This window comes from Zea mays, chromosome 10 (genome assembly GCF_902167145.1).
Source record: "Zea mays cultivar B73 chromosome 10, Zm-B73-REFERENCE-NAM-5.0, whole genome shotgun sequence".
Lineage (NCBI taxonomy): Eukaryota > Viridiplantae > Streptophyta > Magnoliopsida > Poales > Poaceae > Zea > Zea mays.
In genome coordinates, this window is record NC_050105.1 from 67,749,728 (window position 1) to 67,769,729 (window position 20,002).

The 20,002-nt window shown below is 42.7% G+C and overlaps 2 protein-coding genes across 3 annotated transcripts; one reads left to right on the forward strand and one right to left on the reverse strand.

The window, feature by feature from the left end:
• Nucleotides 1–11,232: 11,232 nt before the first annotated feature.
• On the forward strand, nucleotides 11,233–16,687 carry LOC109942973 (ethanolamine-phosphate cytidylyltransferase). Of its 2 annotated transcripts, none has more exons than XM_020545589.1 (10): nucleotides 11,233–11,783; nucleotides 12,965–13,368; nucleotides 13,606–13,841; nucleotides 14,002–14,159; nucleotides 15,180–15,251; nucleotides 15,363–15,430; nucleotides 15,545–15,662; nucleotides 15,795–15,854; nucleotides 15,933–16,055; nucleotides 16,144–16,687. In XM_020545589.1, the coding sequence occupies exons 2-10, from the start codon at nucleotides 12,998–13,000 to the stop codon at nucleotides 16,213–16,215; spliced, it is 1,278 nt and encodes a 425-aa protein (XP_020401178.1). In that variant the 5' UTR covers nucleotides 11,233–11,783; nucleotides 12,965–12,997; the 3' UTR covers nucleotides 16,216–16,687. The 2 variants fall into 2 exon arrangements, with proteins under 2 accessions (XP_020401178.1, XP_035819283.1); XM_035963390.1 differs by lacking the exon at nucleotides 11,233–11,783 and adding an exon at nucleotides 11,927–12,465.
• A 343-nt stretch (nucleotides 16,688–17,030) lies between these two features.
• LOC103641165 (uncharacterized) lies at nucleotides 17,031–18,342 on the reverse strand. Its single transcript, XM_008664534.4, has 3 exons — nucleotides 17,875–18,342; nucleotides 17,380–17,656; nucleotides 17,031–17,301 (listed from the first exon to the last, which is right to left on the reverse strand). Exons 1-3 carry the CDS (start codon nucleotides 17,971–17,973, stop codon nucleotides 17,291–17,293), a joined length of 387 nt encoding a protein of 128 aa, XP_008662756.1. The 5' UTR covers nucleotides 17,974–18,342; the 3' UTR covers nucleotides 17,031–17,290.
• Nucleotides 18,343–20,002: the final 1,660 nt, after the last annotated feature.

A 20,002-nucleotide genomic window follows, 5' to 3' on the forward strand; every position in this document is an offset into this window, starting at 1 on the left:
GTTGGCGGAGGAAGGCCGATTCCCTGGGGTTGTTGCGCCAAATGGGGAGTCCGCGGCTAGGAAATCGGCGACGCCGTTGCACGAGCGACGGACTTGGTCCACGCGCGGGGTCCGCGACGTTCGAAGAAGCGGTTATGCCAGCGCGTGGCCGGCGAAGATCGCGGGGTGGAGGCGGTCGTGCCCTGCCCGAATTTCATGGCGCCCCCGGTCAACCTCGCCCGGATTCCCGCGGCGCGATCCGGCCTTCGTGGTGAGGAAGATGACCCCCGACCGGAGGGGCCCACATGTCAAAGGGAACGTGCGACTCAGCTGAGAGGTACGCTGGGGAGTGGGCCCAGTCGTCAGTGGTTCAGGCTCAGGTACACGCGGGTGAAGCTGGGCCGGCGAGTGGGATAAGGGAGTTAGGCCGAAAACGAGAGAAGCGGCCCAGCTAGGGTTAGAATCCTTTCTCTATTTCTTTTCTAATTTTCTCTCTTTTCCTTTTAATTTCTAAAATTCAATTTGAATTCAATTTTAATTGTGAACTCTTGCTCATTTTAAATGTACAACTTGAAGCCAATAATATGGAAGGTCTAACTATTTATATATTCATTTTCCTTATATAGTATTTTCCTTCTCTTTCCCTTTTCCCTTATATAAAATTTGGGCTTTACAGACGCGGACGGTCCGCGGCCTGGGGCCGGACGGTCCACGACCTAGCGCAGGGGCTAGAGTCCTCTACCTGACGACCGGACGGTGTAATACCCTAATTTTTGAAACCAACAAAATGTACTAAGATCTAGTTTAATTCGGTAATATTTGAGTAGTTTAGAATCATGAATTATAATTTTAAGTATTTTCTTTTATAAATCAATTAAAGACCAATTTATAAAGTTAAATGAAAAGGTCCTTATGTAGGTAAAATCGTACCCTTATAGGATAAAATATTTAGAACAGTCTCTAAAGTATGAAAACTAGAATTTGGGTTCTTGAAATATGATGGAAAGATTCTTCCTTCTTTATTTAAGGTAATTGATCTTTTATGAATTACGTGTTTAGAAGCATTCATCTAAATGAATAGGATAATAAACAAATAAATAAATATAAATTTATGCATACATGTTGAAGTTTTGTTTGTGCATTTGTTTTTAAAGATGAAACTCAGACAAGAATTTAAATTATAATATGGATATTTGAGATAGAAAACAAAATAAAAAAAATGAATTTGGAATTGACGTTTGAAAACAAAATAGGAAAAAGGGGAAATAGAAAACTAATAAAACGAAAATAAAAGGAAAAAAAAAGTTACGACCTTTCTACTATGCCCTTTGGGCCCATATTTTTTTTTCCAAGCCAAAAGCAGCCCACGTTCCTTTCTTTTTTTTCCTTTAATTCTCCCACGGTGGATTATGTTGACGTGAACCAGCCCGTTAGTGTCACAGATGTGTAGGCCACAAATGTCAGCTGCTTATTCTCTAGTCTGCAACAAACTCCTAACGAAACCATCGTATTCCTCGCGCGCATCTAAACCTGAGCTGGGGTTGTTGAGATCCAGGGCGGGCGCTCCCTGTCGCTGCTCCAAAGCACGTGCTCCACCACGGACTCGGACTCCTGGATCCGACCTGCCTCGGGGCTATAAGGCAGGACGCTGGGGTTGCCTTCTGTCCCTCCCTTCACCGTGAGCCACCCACGATCGTGCAAAGGAGAGTGAGTTCGAGCGTGGCGTGAACTGTGTCCAGGAGCCGTCCGCCGCGGGGGCTCCAAGACCTTGGGTCCTCTCGTGGGTGACCGTCTTTTGCGTGCGCGCAGCCACATCCTGGCTGGGGAATGTGATGGTCGCGCGCCGATAGCACCTCGCCGTGGGGTAATCGCGTGCGCCGCTGCCTGTTCAGCCGGTTGGAGAAGATGATGGAGAACCGTTGGATCTGCGATGATGGATGGAGGTAAGGGGATTTGTATCGGCCGTAGATCGGAAATCCAGTGGTTGGCGCGGTTTAATGTTGGGGTGTGGTTTTGGACCGCTCAGATCTATTCGTGTGGCCAGTAGTATTCCATACCCCTTCGGCCGTGACAAATTCTAAAATAGCCCCTGCTCTTTTTCGTAATTAAGCCGCCGTCCACATGGGGGTTATACTGAGTCTTGGGAAAATTGTGATTTAGGCCCCTGATCTTTTAAGAAATATTGTGCCCAGTCCAGAACACTTAGGATATTCAGAAATTAATAAAGAAATAGGTTTTTAGTATGAAAATAATTTCATGAACTTGTATAATTCATAGTTAATTCGTTTTAGCTCCAAATTGAGTCATTCCAGTTGCAATAATTTTGTATTAACATTTTCTAACAACTAGTAACACTGTTTAGTCATGAAACTTGAATTAAAATTTTTCATTTGGATTAATCTATTCTAAGCGCTAAATAATTTTAGAAATTCATAACTTAATAGTCGTAGCTCCGAATTTAGTGGTTCTTGTTTCTACGATCTCATTAGGAAGCGTAGAATATTTTTATATAGTTTGTTATTATGTTTGGTGTGATGTTAATTTTGCCTATACCATGCTTGTTTGTATTGCTACGACTAGCGCGAGGTTACGAGTCACCTGAAGATCATTCTGGTACCTGGTATCTCAAGTCCCAGGCAAGTTGTGCCCTTGATCACTTCTTTTTACCTACTCATGTTCTGATTAATCATAATGATCTGCATAGGTTAATTTTGATGGGACCCAATATGTTACCCTAGTTTGATTATCTTTATACCTTGTTACCACTGAACTTTTTGGGTAGTACTTGCTAGTGCTTTATGTGGTTTTGGGTATGAAGATACATTACTCATGATTATACTTTTGTTATCCGTTGTTATTTATCGTTCATGATAAGATCATTATGTTAATTGGAACATGGAGCGACCACCCGGGAAAACAGTGCTACCACAAGGGTATAATGGGACGCCCTTGGCTGATTAATTAGGAAAGCTAGTGGAGGACTACCTTACCCGAAAGGGGCAAGGGCAGTAGGGGAGTGGTCAGTGTAGGGAGGCCCTCGGGAGGATTTTGCTGCGATGGCGGTCCTGCAAGGGATTCCTGCATTGGAGCTTCCTATAAACTGTAGCGGGTTTTCTGAAGCTAGTGGAACTTTGTAAAGGCCTCATAGTGTTACCCTGCCTCGCCTCCTCGGTAGAGGTGTATGGGAAGTCGCGATCCCTTGGCAGATGGGTAACATGACTTGTGGGTAAAGATGTGCAACCTCTGCAGAGTGTAAAAGTGGTATACTAGCCGTGCTCACGATCATGAGCAGCTCGGACCCTCACATGATTAATTTATGGAACTAAATTCAATTTGTCATATGCATTGCATCGCAGGTGATGTTGTTACTTTTGTTCTACTACTTAATTGGGTTGGTATTTACTTATACTTAGTAACTGCTAATAAAATTTTGACCAACTTTAAAAGCAATGCTCAGCTCTAACCATCCTCTTTGGTAAGCCTTACACTTCACGTGAGCTCCCACCTTTGGCGAGTTCATGCACATTATTCCCCACAACTTGTTGAGCGATGAACGTATGTGAGCTCACTCTTGCTGTCTCACACCCCCCCCCACAGGTCAAGAACAGGTACCGCAGGATGAGGCGCATGGTGGATGCTGTGATGAGTTCGTGAGTGGTCTAGGTCGTCGTCTCCCAGTCAACTTTGGGTTGCTGGACCGTTGTCTCCTTATAATGTAATTATTTATTTATTTTGTATAGAACTCCTGTTATGTGGTAAAAATGTGACATTCGATCCTGTGCCATGATTCATCATATGTGTGAGACTTGGTCCCAGCACACCTGGTGATTATGTTCGCGCCCGGGTCTTGGTGCCGCGAAATCCGGGTGTGACAGAAGTGGTATCAGAGGAATGTTGACTGTAGGACGAAACCTAGATAGAACTGAACAACCATTGTCTACTTGTCTTTGCTACTCTGATTCTTTTCTAAACTTATCTTAATCATATTTCATCTATTTCCGCTTTACTCTGACTATTCTTACCTTTTATTTCTAAAGATAAATGTGGATTTCACACTTTGAAATCTCGTGCCTAAAGTGACCTTTAGGAATAGGAGACCTACTCTTAGGAACAAAAAAACAAAACTAATTTATATATATATATATCTATGCACTTGAATGTTTGTTCTTATGATACTTGTCTGATTTGGATCTTTGACTGAGTGTGATGAGTTGTGGAATAATATCCACAATTACATCTGCATATACATATAGGTATAAATATAAATAAATAAAATTCATAAGATAACTAAACAACTTAGATTATCCTCCATTAAAGTGTATCTATTTTAAATAGATCCTTCTTAACTCAAAAGATTCTATTTTATCCTAATAGGTTCACCCTATGTTCTATCTTATCTCATCCTATCCTAACCACTTTGCTTATCTCGAACTAGTGTAACAACCGTGATCTAATCCAAAGTAATTAGATATTATCTAGTCTAATCTAGTCATATCCCATCTAATCAAGATCCTACCTAACCTAATATAATCTAATCTAGTGTGAGTTACTAATACTGGATAAGACCATACTCCTAATTCACTTAAGCCTAAACTGGTGACGTAAGTCAACTCAGCCATATACAACCACCTGACCTATATAATAGGTTACATAACCTATCCCACCCATCTAGAAGCAAACGACCAAATTAGATTCTGACTAATCTCATTAAACTCATAGCCATCTACTAAACTAGCTCCTCTACCTACGTGTTACATACAGATCTATCTTAACCTCTTGACCCAAACCCGGATGGAGACACCAAAGAGCAAGAAAGATAAGATCAACCTCGACATGGAAGAATAGGAGTCAAATCAGATCTCGAGATGATTCAAGATTTACCACCTTGGATGGAGTCTTCCCTTACCAAGTTCTTCTTACCATCATCTAACCTCACTCTAACCATCTCTCTTCTTGCCTAAAACTATGCGTCTAAACATAGAAGATACCCATGCATTTCTAATCACCTGCTTATTAGTATTAAAGAAAAAAAGAAAGAGAGACTCTTAATTTAGAATCAATTAGAAACTACAATCTCAATTACAAACCAATCATGGTATAACCCTTTTTCTTACAAATCTCGAGGACGAGATTATTTTTAGGGGGTTAGGATTTGTAATACCCTAATTTTTGAAACCAACAAAATGTACTAAGATCTAGTTTAATTCGGTAATATTTGAGTAGTTTAGAATCATGAATTATAATTTTAAGTATTTTCTTTTATAAATCAATTAAAGACCAAATTATAAAGTTAAATGAAAAGGTCCTTATGTAGGTAAAATCGTACCCTTATAGGATAAAATATTTAGAACAGTCTCTAAAGTATGAAAACTAGAATTTGGGTTCTTGAAATATGATGGAAAGATTCTTCCTTCTTTATTTAAGGTAATTGATCTTTTATGAATTACGTGTTTAGAAGCATTCATCTAAATGAATAGGATAATAAACAAATAAATAAATATAAATTTATGCATACATGTTGAAGTTTTGTTTGTGCATTTGTTTTTAAAGATGAAACTCAGACAAGAATTTAAATTATAATATGGATATTTGAGATAGAAAACAAAATAAAAAAAATGAATTTGGAATTGACGTTTGAAAACAAAATAGGAAAAAGGGGAAATAGAAAACTAATAAAACGAAAATAAAAGGAAAAAAAAGTTACGACCTTTCTACTATGCCCTTTGGGCCCATATTTTTTTTCCAAGCCAAAAGCAGCCCACGTTCCTTTCTTTTTTTCCCTTAATTCTCCCACGGTGGATTATGTTGACGTGAACCAGCCCGTTAGTGTCACAGATGTGTAGGCCACAAATGTCAGCTGCTTATTCTCTAGTCTGCAACAAACTCCTAACGAAACCATCGTATTCCTCGCGCGCATCTAAACCTGAGCTGGGGTTGTTGAGATCCAGGGCGGGCGCTCCCTGTCGCTGCTCCAAAGCACGTGCTCCACCACGGACTCGGACTCCTGGATCCGACCTGCCTCGGGGCTATAAGGCAGGACGTCGGGGTTGCCTTCTGTCCCTCCCTTCACCGTGAGCCACCCACGATCGTGCAAAGGAGAGTGAGTTCGAGCGTGGCGTGAACTGTGTCCAGGAGCCGTCCGCCGCGGGGGCTCCAAGACCTTGGGTCCTCTCGTGGGTGACCGTCTTTTGCGTGCGCGCAGCCACATCCTGGCTGGGGAATGTGATGGTCGCGCGCCGATAGCACCTCGCCGTGGGGTAATCGCGTGCGCCGCTGCCTGTTCAGCCGGTTGGAGAAGATGATGGAGAACAGTTGGATCTGCGATGCTGGATGGAGGTAAGGGGATTTGTATCGGCCGTAGATCGGAAATCCAGTGGCTGGCGCGGTTTAATGTTGGGGTGTGGTTTCGGACCGCTCAGATCTAATCGTGTGGCCAGTAGTATTCCATACCCCTTCGGCCGTGACAAATTCTAAAATAGCCCCTGCTCTTTTTCGTAATTAAGCCGCCGTCCACATGGGGGTTATACTGAGTCTTGGGAAAATTGTGATTTAGGCCCCTGATCTTTTAAGAAATATTGTGCCCAGTCCAGAACACTTAGGATATTCAGAAATTAATAAAGAAATAGGTTTTTAGTATGAAAATAATTTCATGAACTTGTATAATTCATAGTTAATTCGTTTTAGCTCCAAATTGAGTCATTCCAGTTGCAATAATTTTGTATTAACATTTTCTAACAACTAGTAACACTGTTTAGTCATGAAACTTGAATTAAAATTTTTCATTTGGATTAATCTATTCTAAGCGCTAAATAATTTTAGAAATTCATAACTTAATAGTTGTAGCTCCGAATTTAGTGGTTCTTGTTTCTACGATCTCATTAGGAAGCGTAGAATATTTTTATATAGTTTGTTATTATGTTTGGTGTGATGTTAATTTTGCCTATACCATGCTTGTTTGTATTGCTACGACTAGCGCGAGGTTACGAGTCACCTGAAGATCATCCTGGTACCTGGTATCTCAAGTCCCAGGCAAGTTGTGCCCTTGATCACTTCTTTTTACCTACTCATGTTCTGATTAATCATAATGATCTGCATAGGTTAATTTTGATGGGACCCAATAGGTTACCCTAGTTTGATTATCTTTATACCTTGTTACCACTGAACTTTTTGGGTAGTACTTGCTAGTGCTTTATGTGGTTTTTGGTATGAAGATACATTACTCATGATTATACTTTTGTTATCCGTTGTTATTTATCGTTCATGATAAGATCATTATGTTAATTGGAACATGGAGCGACCACCCGGGAAAACAGTGCTACCACAAGGGTATAATGGGACGCCCTTGGCTGATTAATTAGGAAAGCTAGTGGAGGACTACTTTACCCGAAAGGGGCAAGGGCAGTAGGGGAGTGGTCAGTGTAGGGAGGCCCTCAGGAGGATTTTGCTGCGATGGCGGTCCTGCAAGGGATTCCTGCATTGGAGCTTCCTATAAACTGTAGCGGGTTTTCTGAAGCTAGTGGAACTTTGTAAAGGCCTCGTAGTGTTACCCTGCCTCGCCTCCTCGGTAGATGTGTATGGGAAGTCGCGATCCCTTGGCAGATGGGTAACATGACTTGTGGGTAAAGATGCGCAACCTCTGCAGAGTGTAAAACTGGTATACTAACCGTGCTCATGATCATGAGCAGCTCAGACCCTCACATGATTAATTTATGGAACTAAATTCAATTTGTCATATGCATTGCATCGCATGTGATGTTGTTACTTTTGTTCTACTACTTAATTGGGTTGGTATTTACTTATACTTAGTAACTGCTAATAAAATTTTGACCAACTTTAAAAGCAATGCTCAGCTCTAACCATCCTCTTTGGTAAGCCTTACACTTCACGTGAGCTCCCACCTTTGGCGAGTTCATGCACATTATTCCCCACAACTTGTTGAGCGATGAACGTATGTGAGCTCACTCTTGCTGTCTCACACCCCCCCACAGGTCAAGAACAGGTACCGCAGGATGAGGCGCATGGTGGATGCTGTGATGAGTTCGTGAGTGGTCTAGGCCGTCGTCTCCCAGTCAACTTTGGGTTGCTGGACCGTTGTCTCCTTATAATGTAATTATTTATTTATTTTGTATAGAACTCCTGTTATGTGGTAAAAATGTGACATTCGATCCTGTGCCATGATTCATCATATGTGTGAGACTTGGTCCCAGCACACCTGGTGATTATGTTCGCGCCCGGGTCTTGGTGCCCCGAAATCCTGGTGTGACAGACGGTCCGCGCGTACGTAGAGGCAGCGGAAGTCGCCGACGGCGGCCTGGATCTCGCTCCCGGGAGGGACCCGTCGGGGAGGAGAGATCCTAGGTGATGTCTAGGCTCGGCAGACCGACCTAGACTCTTCTAATCGGCGTAGAGTCGAAGAGAAGCGAGAATTTGGAGATCGAGAGGCTAAACCTAAACTAGACTAGAACTACTTCTAGGATAAAATGCGAAATAGAAGTGTTTGATTCGATTGATGATGATTACAAATCGGCCGTAGACCTCTCTTTTTATAGAGGAGGGGGCTGGACCCTTTACACGACTGGATTCCGAGCTAATTCTGCGAATCTAGCTAACAAACATAGCACAAAACTCGGAACCCTAATCTACTCTGCGCATGCGCGGACCGTCCGGCCTACAAGCACTGACTGTTTGGACCGTGGATTGTCCGGCCTCAGGGTCGGACCGTCCGCGTGCTCATTTTGGTGCCAAACAACTGGATAATTAGATATGTGTATGCCTGACAAGTAGCGATGAAAACAGACGGAAAGAATCTTGTTCTCACTCGCCTTGTTTTCCATATTTAATCCATCCGTTTTCAGATACCAAAAAATATGGGGTCGAGACGAAGTACGTGGGAGTAGGATGGAAATGAAAAAGACTATTTTCCATTCAGATTACTAGGATCCCATATTTGGTCAGGATATTTCTAAATTAACTCGGATAAATCGTCGGCGGGCGGCAGCCGCACAACACAAGCACGCGGCATGCTTCTCCAATCTCCAGCTCGCCATCGCCAGCTTCTCCAGCCTTCAGGTACCGTCCTCCTTCGGTTCTATGTCCATGAACAAAGGCGGGATAGTGATATCAAATTCATGAATGAAGATGGCGAGCTGTGAAGAAATCTTGCAAATAGCTAAAAGCCATGGCGAACCGGTGTTTGAATCATTTGCGAATGCTTGATGTCATGAAGATATTGAAAAAAACTTTTATTACGTCTGTATGTGTGTGTCAGTATGACTATTACTCTAAACTGAATTCATATGGGCTAGGTGTAAGAAATTTGGACATTTATACTACGTGGTCATGTACTCATACAGACTTATTTTCCTGCTGTTTAGTGGCTATGTGGGTCATGCAATCATGCATATGGACTTGTTTGTTGCTTCCTTGCTATTTAGTGGACTGTTAACTTCAATTTTGGACTGCGGATATAACACCGTGTGAGTGTCGAAAAAACCTGCAGGCTGCAGTTGGTAGAACGTGGGATGCGGCTATGATTTTTTTAGCAATTATTACTTGATGTTGTAATTTCGTACTTGTACACTGATACAGTTTGGATTTCCGTTGAGATAATTTTCGTTTATTTTCGGTCGTATTAGTTTGTTTTCGTAAACCCGTAGTACCCGTTTTTGCCCGTGGTCGTTGAACTTCTACTCCTGTGTTCTGACGATAAATTGTAGGGATAAAAAATATGAGAAGAGCTAGTTTCAGAACTACATTATTTCAAGAGATTTTTATTTTCTGAAGGGAAAATGAAATAATTTCTCTTAAAAAAATAAAAATCCCGTGAAAAAATAGGTTCCCAAACTAGCCCGAAGAGTTTTTATTTTTCGTCCGTTTTTCATCAGACGAGTTTGCTTTAAAAATATGGGTATTCGGGTGGGGGTCAAAGGAAATAGCCGCGACCGCGAGACACCGCTGGGACCTACCGCTACCGCCCCGCTGCGGCTCCCCGCTCCCTGGGGGCGCGTGCCGTCGGGCCCACGCGACAGTCCGCATCGTCCGACGGGGCCTGCGGCACACGTACGCGACCGGCAAGTCTGGGTCTGGCCGTAGGTGGGGGACCCTTCGCCCCAGGCGCCTCGCGAAAATCGCGTGCCGCTTTTCACACGTTCACCCCTACAAAAGCTTGGAATCACTAGTCTCCTCCCTAATTAATTAATTCATTAATTTATTAATACGACATCGTTCAACGTTCATAGTACGCGGTTTCAAGCACCGGTTCCGTTTTTTTTTCTCGTTTTGTTTTCGAACTATATTTAGTTTTAAAATCACAAAGTATATTTCCCTCTTGAAGAACTGTGCATCTTCTGACGCAAACGCACGAGTTATTTGACACTGCAAGTGCAAGGCGTCGATCTGGCTAGCATTTTCTAAACAGTCAGGCGCGCACTCTTTCCTTATATTTTCCACGTTAAAGCTTTTCAACGAATAAACTCGAACTTCCCGTCGCCATTTTAATGGTCAAAGGTTTGGTGCCTACTAGAATCACTAGAACATTAGAGTTTCGTCGTAGGCTATGCTAGCCGAGCTCGGCTCGGCTCGGTGTGGCTTGTTTAGTAGTGGCTGAGCCCGACTCGACTCGTCTACTCACAGAGCTGTAAAAAGAGGTTCAGCTCGGTTCGCGAGTTGCACCTTAAAACTCATATTACATTATATAGTGAATTAATTATCTATAAATATGAAATAAATAATTATAACATGACATTACAAGTAATTTAAATTATAATTGTTATATATACATTTTTAAAGACTAGAAACGAGTCAGATATCTATAAAATTATCCAATATCCATTATTATTGTGTAGGTTGATTATTTTTATGCAGCTCGTGAGCCAACACGATATTAAAAATAATTTAAATTATAATTGTTATATATGCATCATTAAAAATTAAGAAACGAGTCATATATCTATAAAATTATCTATTATTCATTATTATTGTGTAGGTTGATTATTTTTGTGCAGCTCGCGAGCCGGCTCACGAGTCAGAGCGGCTCAGCTCGTTTCCTCAACGAGCTTGAAAACCTAGCTCAGCTCGGCTCGCTCGAGGCTCACGAGCCGGCTCGCAAGCTTCAAATTTTTTTGCGGACCTAGCTATGCCTAACAATATCTAATACTAATTGGCATGTTTATTATTAGGTCTACTTGAGTCCACTAATAGTAATTCTAGCTGCTAATTTTTAGTATAAAGAGAGAGAGAGCGCTAAGAGTCAATACATACATCCTGTCTTCCTAGAAACTTGAAACTAGGATTGGGTTAAAATTGGAACCGAGTTTAGTGCCATGGATGAATGAGTGTTTCACATTGTTATCGCGTCAAAACGGAAATAAGAGGAGGGGATTAAGCTAATGCCTTGTCATCACTGGGTGGCAAACTGTCGTATTTTCATTGATGCGGTGTTTTCTTTCCCGTCAGGTACTTCCAGCCGTGTGGGCCCGGGGCAGTTTGGTTGGTGGACGTGAAGCTACCCACGCTTCCACCAGCCCCAATTGGCGAGGCCACACCACACCACACCACGCGGGAGCGGGGCGGGCACCAGAAGCAGACGGCGAGCGAGCGACACACCTCTCATCTGCCCGCCCCTCTCCTCCGTCCAGCCTCTCCCCCTCTCCTCTCCTCTCCTCCCAAAACAAGAGCAGCGAGACGCGCGCGCGCGCGCCACGAGCTGGTGGAACCTCGCCGCCTCCCGCGGCAGATCTCGCGCCGAGCCCTGGTTTCGACGCGAGATCCGCGCCCGCCGTCCGCCGCTCGCCGCCTCCGTCCCGGTGCGTCTCCCGCCCTTCTTCCCTCAGCCTGCGCGCTCGTCGAATGCAGCGTGGGAAGATCCCTGTTTTTCTTCTTCTTCTTCTTCTCTTACTTTGGTTCCTGTTGCGATCCCATTTGATCTACGCCATGCCGCTGCCAACTTGTCGTTCACGAAAAGAAAATTCTCCCTCTCTCTCTCTCTTTCCGGCTGTCATTTGTGTGTCGATTCACGTGAGCGACGATGGAATGGGATCACGGCCGGCGGGGAGATCGCGTTTTGGTGCGCCCGCTCTTGGCGGTGATGTAACCGGGGATTCCGGGCGATTGGAGTGTGGATTGGAGCTGATGCATTTTGCTACCTCCAACCTTACCTTCCTCCCGTCCCTCCTGCGCCTACTGGAAGGTCGAATCTCGATAGATTCTACCTGTCTGTTTAGCTGGCCGCAGTGCTCAACTTGAAACGTGGTGGTCGCGAATTGCGATGGGAATCAGATTCTCTCCCGGGCATGTTTGATTCTCTGGTTGCTGTCAGGACAGGGTGCTGGAAACGGATTCGTTTCTGAATTCGCTTGCTCGCTGTATTCTTTTTTTATTAGCACTGCTGCGAAATTAGAGGAGCTTGCTCAACCGTACTCAGAGTTGCCGCCTCCTTTCTGGAATGAACAAATCACAAATGAGCTGTGTTTCTTGCTGAGAAAGAAGGTAGAATCTCATCATGAACAAATCTCATGGTAGCAGCATGTTTGTACAGCCCCGTCAGTCGTTCCGTGTCTTCTTGTAAAAGCAATTCGAGTTCTTTCCAAATTCTCCGCGATCTCCCCGTTGCACAAAAAATACCCCCCCCCCCCCCCCCCCCCCCCCGGGACTTTCTGAAATATCTGGTGGTTAGGATTTGGTCAACGTGATGTGATCGTTAAGCACGTTTGCTATGCATCTAATTTTTCTGGTTATATGTCTGCGATCCTTCCAACCGTAGGTTATAAATAATAAGTATTCAGAAAGGCACGCTTTTCTTCTTTCTTTTCGGAGTCACTTTCTATGTTTTTAAAAATGACAGTAATCAAGCTGCAAACGCTATTGGTTCCTCCAAATGATGGAAAATGACTTGTTTTGTACTGCTTTACTTCATATGTAATGGTTTTCATTGTCACAGAATACCTAAGTCTCTGGAGTCTCATTTTGATATTCTACTTTTTGACAGGAGCATTACCAGGATTATACTTCCACCTTGAAGATGGCGATCGGATTACTAGCGTTTGAGAGCCACCAGGGGCTCTGGAACAGCGGATACTATTCACAGTTGTTTGGAATTGGAGGAGTTCTCATCACTCTTACCATTCTTATGTTATCCACGGGCTACTTTGGGGGAATTGGTGCCCCATTTGCTCCATATTTCTGGCCGTATCTAGGACAAGTTCCAAAGAAGAGGGAACGCAAAAGGCCTGTGAGAGTGTACATGGATGGATGCTTTGATCTCATGCACTACGGCCATGCAAATGCATTGCGGCAGGCCAAATTGCTGGGCGATCAGCTTGTAGTTGGAGTGGTTAGTGATGAGGAGATTGTGGCAAACAAAGGTCCACCTGTCCTTTCTATGGAAGAGAGGTATGCAAGAATTTGTTTTTTTAATTCTGTAAAACACGCTATCTCCCCCCCCCCCCCCAAAAAAAAACCGTCCATGCTAGCAGTATTGCGGCAAACTGATCGAACAGCTGGTTCATCAACATATTTTGATATGGTCTCATATGTATCTGAGTACATTTTCATAATGATATAAACTTTTTGGTTTTCATACCTTAAAATGCACCATATTAACTGTGTTTATATTTTTGCTATTTTTAGGTTGACTCTTGTTAGTGGTCTCAAGTGGGTCGATGAGGTCGTTCCCAATGCACCCTATGAGATAACAGAAGAATTCATGAATACTCTCTTCAACAAGTACAGCATTGATTACATTATTCATGGAGATGATCCTTGTCTTCTACCTGATGGCACTGATGCATATGCGCTAGCGAAGAAGGTCGGGCGTTACAAGCAAATCAAGCGAACAGAAGGTGTCTCGAGCACTGACATAGTTGGTAAGGCTCAATATCCTCAATGTTGTTTTGGATGATAGTTTCTCCTGAATATATTATTCACTATTAAGCATATAATGCATTACTTTAAAAGGCTTTTCAAACTTATTCAAAATATTGTCTTTTGCAATCTTACACACATATGATACCCTTCTGTGCATAGGGAGGATATTGCTAACATTCAGGCAGAAAGATGCTGACACTGATTTAAGTGTTGTCGTTGCTGAGAAGTCTGGAGAGAAATCAAATGATGAAGTGAAAAGTCAGCTATCTCATTTCCTTCCAACTTCTCGCCGGATCATGCAGTTTTCAAATGGGCAGGTATGAGCTCTGAAGGTTAAGACCACTTAGCATTATCACTGTTACATATTTGTAACCTTTTATGAAGAATGGAGGCCACATTGCCCACATCTACCCCCAGATTTTCATAAAGGAAATGTGAATGACATTTAGTGACCTTAACTCGATCAATCTTTTAAGGCATTTATAAAAATGACATGGTACAATATTCGTAGCTAACTAACTAAGGCCTTATTGCTCTAATTAGGGATTCTAGAAAGCAGCTTGTAGAACCTGGGTTGTGGAAAAGCTAATGTCCAAAATCTGAAGTTGTATGAATTCTAGCTTATGGCCATCTTTATCTTCATCCCACCTCCTATGATTGTAATAACATGGTGGATAAATATGTGTGCTACAATCTGAAAAAAGTTGTCGTGAACTGGCTCAACCATTACGAGCAGTTCTTCCATGGGAAGTATATGCTCGCCTTGGATCGGGTCTGGTTCGCTACATACCACCTCATGGGGGCGGCTCATACATGGTAATATTCCTCGTCTCTCCTACTCCCTGTGCGCGACCATGACTCTTGTGCGTCACCGTGGGTACACGTCCGATATTGATCTCCTACCCATACAAATTACGCAACTACGGTAGGATTTTGGATCCTATCAAGAAGGCTTGCCTCGATTTATCTCTTCCCTAGACCTTACTCATGTGGAAGCCTCTGGTACCGGGTCTCCCCTTTTACAATCTGGAAAAGGCTAGTGGAGGGTGGATCGTTGGATTGTGCAATCTAAGCAAACTAGATTGTGGGGTTCGGGGCCACAAGTTGGTTATTTGTTTTGGCTAGGGATTATATAAACTAACACCAACCTCTAGCTCAAACAAATAGGCTTAAATAAGTACCACACATTTGATGCCTCTTAAATGTTGTTCGTTATGGATTTATGGATTTCCTGACTTCTAGAGTAGTTAACAGGTTTTCATTTATAATCCTCTGCTTTAAATCTTCATAGCGCCCTTATGTTGCTTTTATTGAACATTATGCTCATATGCACTCAGGCTCCTTCGCCAGGTGCTCGTGTTGTCTATGTAGATGGCACATTTGATCTTTTCCACGCTGGCCATGTTGAGGTACCATTTTCTTATTCTCTGCAAATCAGCATACTGTAACTCACCTTTTTTTTTACTAATTTGGTTTGTATATGCAATTAGAATTAATAGTGTGTCTTTTATTTAATGCAGTTCCTCAGGAGTGCCAGACAACTTGGTGACTTTCTTCTTGTGGGTATCTATGACGACGAGTCGATCAGGTCTTAATCCTGTCCTTCACTTAGATTTAACAAGCAAACTAATTAACTACATAATAGTATATATCAAAAGTGTATCTTTTTACAAATTGAAATGCCAAACATATAATTGTCCAGGGATAGAAGAGGCTGTCGTCCTATAATGCATCTCCATGAGCGTACTCTTGGTGTTCTTGCCTGCCGTTATGTTGATGAAGTCATTATTGGTGCACCATGGGAAGTTTCTAAGGACATGGTATGTTTGTCTCTATGACTTCATTAGCATATATATTTTGCCGTGTTTCACTTATCAATGCTGTGAGCATGCTTCGATTGTTATATGACATTTTAGGAATCGCCTCATAGCTGTTTTTGTACACTGTTACAGATCACTACGTTTAACATTTCATTGGTTGTCCATGGGACTGTAGCTGAGGGCAATTCAGCTGTAAGTGCTTAGAATCGAAGATAAAACCTGTTGTAATGGCTGAAATTTATGCTGAAACTCGATGAGTGTGTGCTGCAGGGTGAAATTGATCCTTATGCTGTTCCAAAGAGCATGGGGATTTTCCAGACAATCAGGAGCCCAAAATCTATAACAACATTGTCAGTGGCGACAAGAATAGTTGACAATCATGAAGCTTACAAGGTATGCAATGCATTCTCATAGCCCGCAGGTTTGTTTGGTTCCTTTTTGACTGGCCCTAACCATCGTTTTCCGGGGCTTATATAAACAGAAGAGGAACCTGAAAAAGAAGGCTAGCGAAGACCGGTACTACACACAAAAGAAATTCGTTTCTGGAGACTAGTGCTGCACAAGGAGTGTATATTTCTGCCAGCAGTCCGAGGAAATGCATGTGCCACCCTGTATTGATGTTATTCTACAGCAGAGACTGGAACAGATAATCAGCAATAGAAAGGTCACAATGATAGTTTGAGCAATGGTGTGGATGGACCAAGCTAGGGAAGAGAGAGAGAGAGAGAGAGGGAGAAAACTGTCACATTCTTCTGCTGTCGCCCTTTTAGGAACGCTCACATGACATGAGGAGTTCACATAAACGATTCTTTTTCTTTCTGACTTTGTTATCCCCGTATGGGGATTTATATATATCTGTAGCTGAAGGCCTTCAGCAAACCGTTGTTGTATACTTGTGTGTTGTTACTTAACAGCGTGTGTAGTGATTAGCACTGCACACTCCCTGATTGTACCATGGTATATTGAATGTTTATACTGCTGGAAGAAAAAAAGGGGGACCTTGTGATGGTCAGATGTTTAATTTATCTGGTGACAGTCTTGTTCCATGCAAAATCATGTACATAACAACTTTAGAAGGTCCTGTCTCAGCTAAAACTATTGAAACCATCACATGCTCAGGCTGTCTCTAGTATACAGTGTATACCGGTGTGCAAAACACTGTAGGCTACACTGTTTACGGAGTGAAGTTTGAAGTTAGATAATAAATCTTGTTCGTTTTGAAAAGGATTAAAATGATTGGAGGAGATTAAATCTATTTCTAGTCAAAACTGAATAGGAAGAGATTTAATTCCCTCCAATCCTGGTGCAACTGAATAAGCCTTAAGGCTGCTAGAGACAACCTTAGACTGTCTTCAGATATAGTAAAAATAAGGAACGCAAAAATATAGATGATACTATTTAATAGAGTGTAATTTAACAGTGGATCTATTCAGTACTCTGTCTCCGAAAGCTACATGTTCCAAGGACCGAAGACTACTGCAACACCACCAATTGCAGGAAGCTAGACATTACTGCGACGGCACATTCAATCCAGCGTGTACGGAGCTAGCAGGTGACAAAGGCTGCCTGGAACAGTGGCGCGCCACTTTTTGGTTGTTGCACGCTTGCACAAACAGGAGCTCCCGCCATCAGAACAGACCTGCAGTTTTTGCAGATAGGATAACATCACTTACCATAGCCTTCCACCTGACAAACCATGTCCAATGGCTTTACTAACCTGACCAAAAGCGAGGATGCAGGCCAGGCTGCGGCTGCGGCTGCCGGAAATCCTCCTCGACGTCCATCGGCGCCGCCTGTTGCAGGCCAGGCTGCGGCTCACGGAGGACAGCAGCCTCCTCGTGGCCCTGAGCTGGCTGCAGCGGTGACGGTGAGGGCATCGACACCGACACGGCTGGCTGCGCCTGCACAACGACCGGTGCTGCTGCACCGGCGTCTGCGTCCACGTCTGCAAGTGGTTCCTCTTCTTCCATCGGCTCCGGGATCTCTGCCTCGTCCTGGTCACAGCAAGGGTCGCAAACGTGAGGCCGCGAGCAACTGGTCTGAGTGCTTAAGGTGCACAAGCACAATGGCGACCTTTTTTTCTTTTAAAAAAAAATGTTTTGCGACAAACAGTTCAATTCCCCAAGGACAAGATAATAAAAAATCACATCTTTAACTGTTCCATACGAATGCGATTCAGATCAGGAGAGCCATCAGTCGCCAGTTGCCGTACCTCTAGTTTGATCCTCTTGGGACCAAGGAGGATGGGGAATCCATGGCTGCCCACTTCGGCGTCCCTCCTCTTTATGCCCACGGCCACAAGATCAGCCATCGTCCTCACAACAAGTCCAAACACTAGCAACCCAAACTGACACTGTCCAAAATCCCCCTTTGGTTTCAAGCTGCCATTCCCGTAACCAAGATTTGGGTATATAAAGGAGGCGTTTAAACGACCAGTCTTAACCGCGACCGAGCAAGAGTTGACCAGCAAACCCAGGCGACTTGGATCTGGATTAGTGCTAGTTGCTTTGCAAATTCGGATGTAGTTTAATGAACGATTTTACCATGTTGACCGGCTGCAGTTCTCTCTCTCTTTGGCCTGGTGTGAAGCTGTGATACTTGCGGCCTTTGCTTGGTCGTACCTTCATTGCTCTTTGTTTTTATTTTTTCTCCTCTGCCAAAAAAAAACTAGATGAAGCAGTTATATGTGGAGTTGTAGATTGGATGGAGAAGCACATGTCAATAGCAACAGATGGTGCCCTGTGTTTGACCCCCCTTGAGCCTGAATTTTGGGTGTAATCTGACTCTGAAAAACCTGTTTTATGTACCCAACCTCCCTCTCCCTCTCGCCCCAAAAGATCCGATGCAGTCTTTGTTACTTCTTCACGATTCACTAGGTATATGCATGTGCGTTGCTACGAAATCAATATGATAAAATACATTGATATGTAAAAACGATAATTATTATTATATATTTTTGTTAATGTCAATAAAATTGGATGTTTACGTGCCTTAAAAGATACAGTAAGGTGTCCGCATGTTAATAGGATCTAGATTTCTTTGTGACTGCGACATAAGCAATGCTTACTGGTTTCTATGATTTTTTTCTTATCAGTGAGTATATTGGTAGCTTCTTGTTTTTTTTGCTTCCTATGTATGGCATCTTTATTGTCTTTAAATTTTTGGGGTGGATAAATATAACTGGGAAACTTTCTATGTTATCTTTATCTGATTGTGCCAGCTATATTAATCATGCGAATTCTAAAATGGGTATATCATATAATGTCGATTCCTTTTGAATAATTTAGTTTACGAAATAACTATGTTTGTATATGAATAGAGGACAGTCGTTACAAAGCACAGATACCTTACTATATCTTTTAAGGTACGTAAACAACATACATTTTTAATGATGCTAACAAAAAATAAAATAACAATTAGTATTTTGCATACAATTGTATCGTTCATTCATATTTCAAATAAATTAGAACGCCGTTGAAATATAAGAACTGAGCAAAATGCTAAAGGACATTGTAACAGATCTAAGCACTTTAGGGGGTGTTTGGTTTCCATAGACTAATTTTTAGTCGCTTTATTTTATTCTGTTTTAATCCTTAAACTGTCAAATACGGAAACTAAAATAGAGTTTTAGTTTTTGTATTTAGAAATTTAGTGACTAAAATAAAATAAATGGAGGGGCTAAAATTTACTCCCTATAAACCAAACACTCCCTTATAATAGGTTAGTGATGTGTGTTCAATAATTTAATTTTCTCTTGTTGCTACTGTGCCATTAGATTTCTATAAAAGGAAGTATCTGTCTATAGTAATGTTTCAATTTTATAATGCCTTTTAAACAATTTGGCAATGCTACTCCACGCTGTTGAAAGGGAAATAGGGTTAACCTTTTTCCACAATTAATTTTGGTGGTTGAGAGACCAACGCAAACACATGGACTAACTAGTTTGCCAAGTATTCATGTATTACAGGTGCATAAAGGTTTAACACAAACCAATAAATATTCAAGTTAGGGATCAAATTCAAAGGAGCAAAAGGAACCAAGTGTGCTGTGGTCTGGCGCACCGGACACTGTTCGGTGCACCAGGACCGCACAGGGTCCAAGCAGCCACTCTCGGGTTTTCGCAGGCGCGCTCCGCTATAATTCACCGGACTGTCCGGTGAGCCAGTGGGCAACGGCTATCTACGCGCAACGGTCGACTGCAAAAGCCGCTGACAGAGGAACAGTGAAGAACAGTGCGCGCAGAGTCAGAGCCACAGAGTTAGAGGCGCACCGGACAGTGTCCGGTGAGGCACCAAACTGTCTGGTGCCGCAAGGAGACAAAGCTCCAACGGTCGACTTCG

What these genes read in the sequence shown, in the direction of transcription:
- LOC109942973 (XM_020545589.1), top strand. Translation starts at nt 12,998, where the DNA reads ATGGCGATCGGATTACTAGCGTTTGAGAGCCACCAGGGGCTCTGGAAC. An exon ending in GTCCTTTCTATGGAAGAGAG is followed by an intron (nt 13,369 to 13,605) that starts GTATGCAAGAAT and finishes TGCTATTTTTAG; the next exon opens with GTTGACTCTTGTTAGTGGTC. An exon ending in ACAATCATGAAGCTTACAAG is followed by an intron (nt 16,056 to 16,143) that starts GTATGCAATGCA and finishes TTATATAAACAG; the next exon opens with AAGAGGAACCTGAAAAAGAA.
- LOC103641165 (XM_008664534.4), bottom strand. Translation starts at nt 17,973, where the DNA reads ATGGCTGATCTTGTGGCCGTGGGCATAAAGAGGAGGGACGCCGAAGTG. An exon ending in CCAAGAGGATCAAACTAGAG is followed by an intron (nt 17,657 to 17,874) that starts GTACGGCAACTG and finishes TGCTGTGACCAG; the next exon opens with GACGAGGCAGAGATCCCGGA.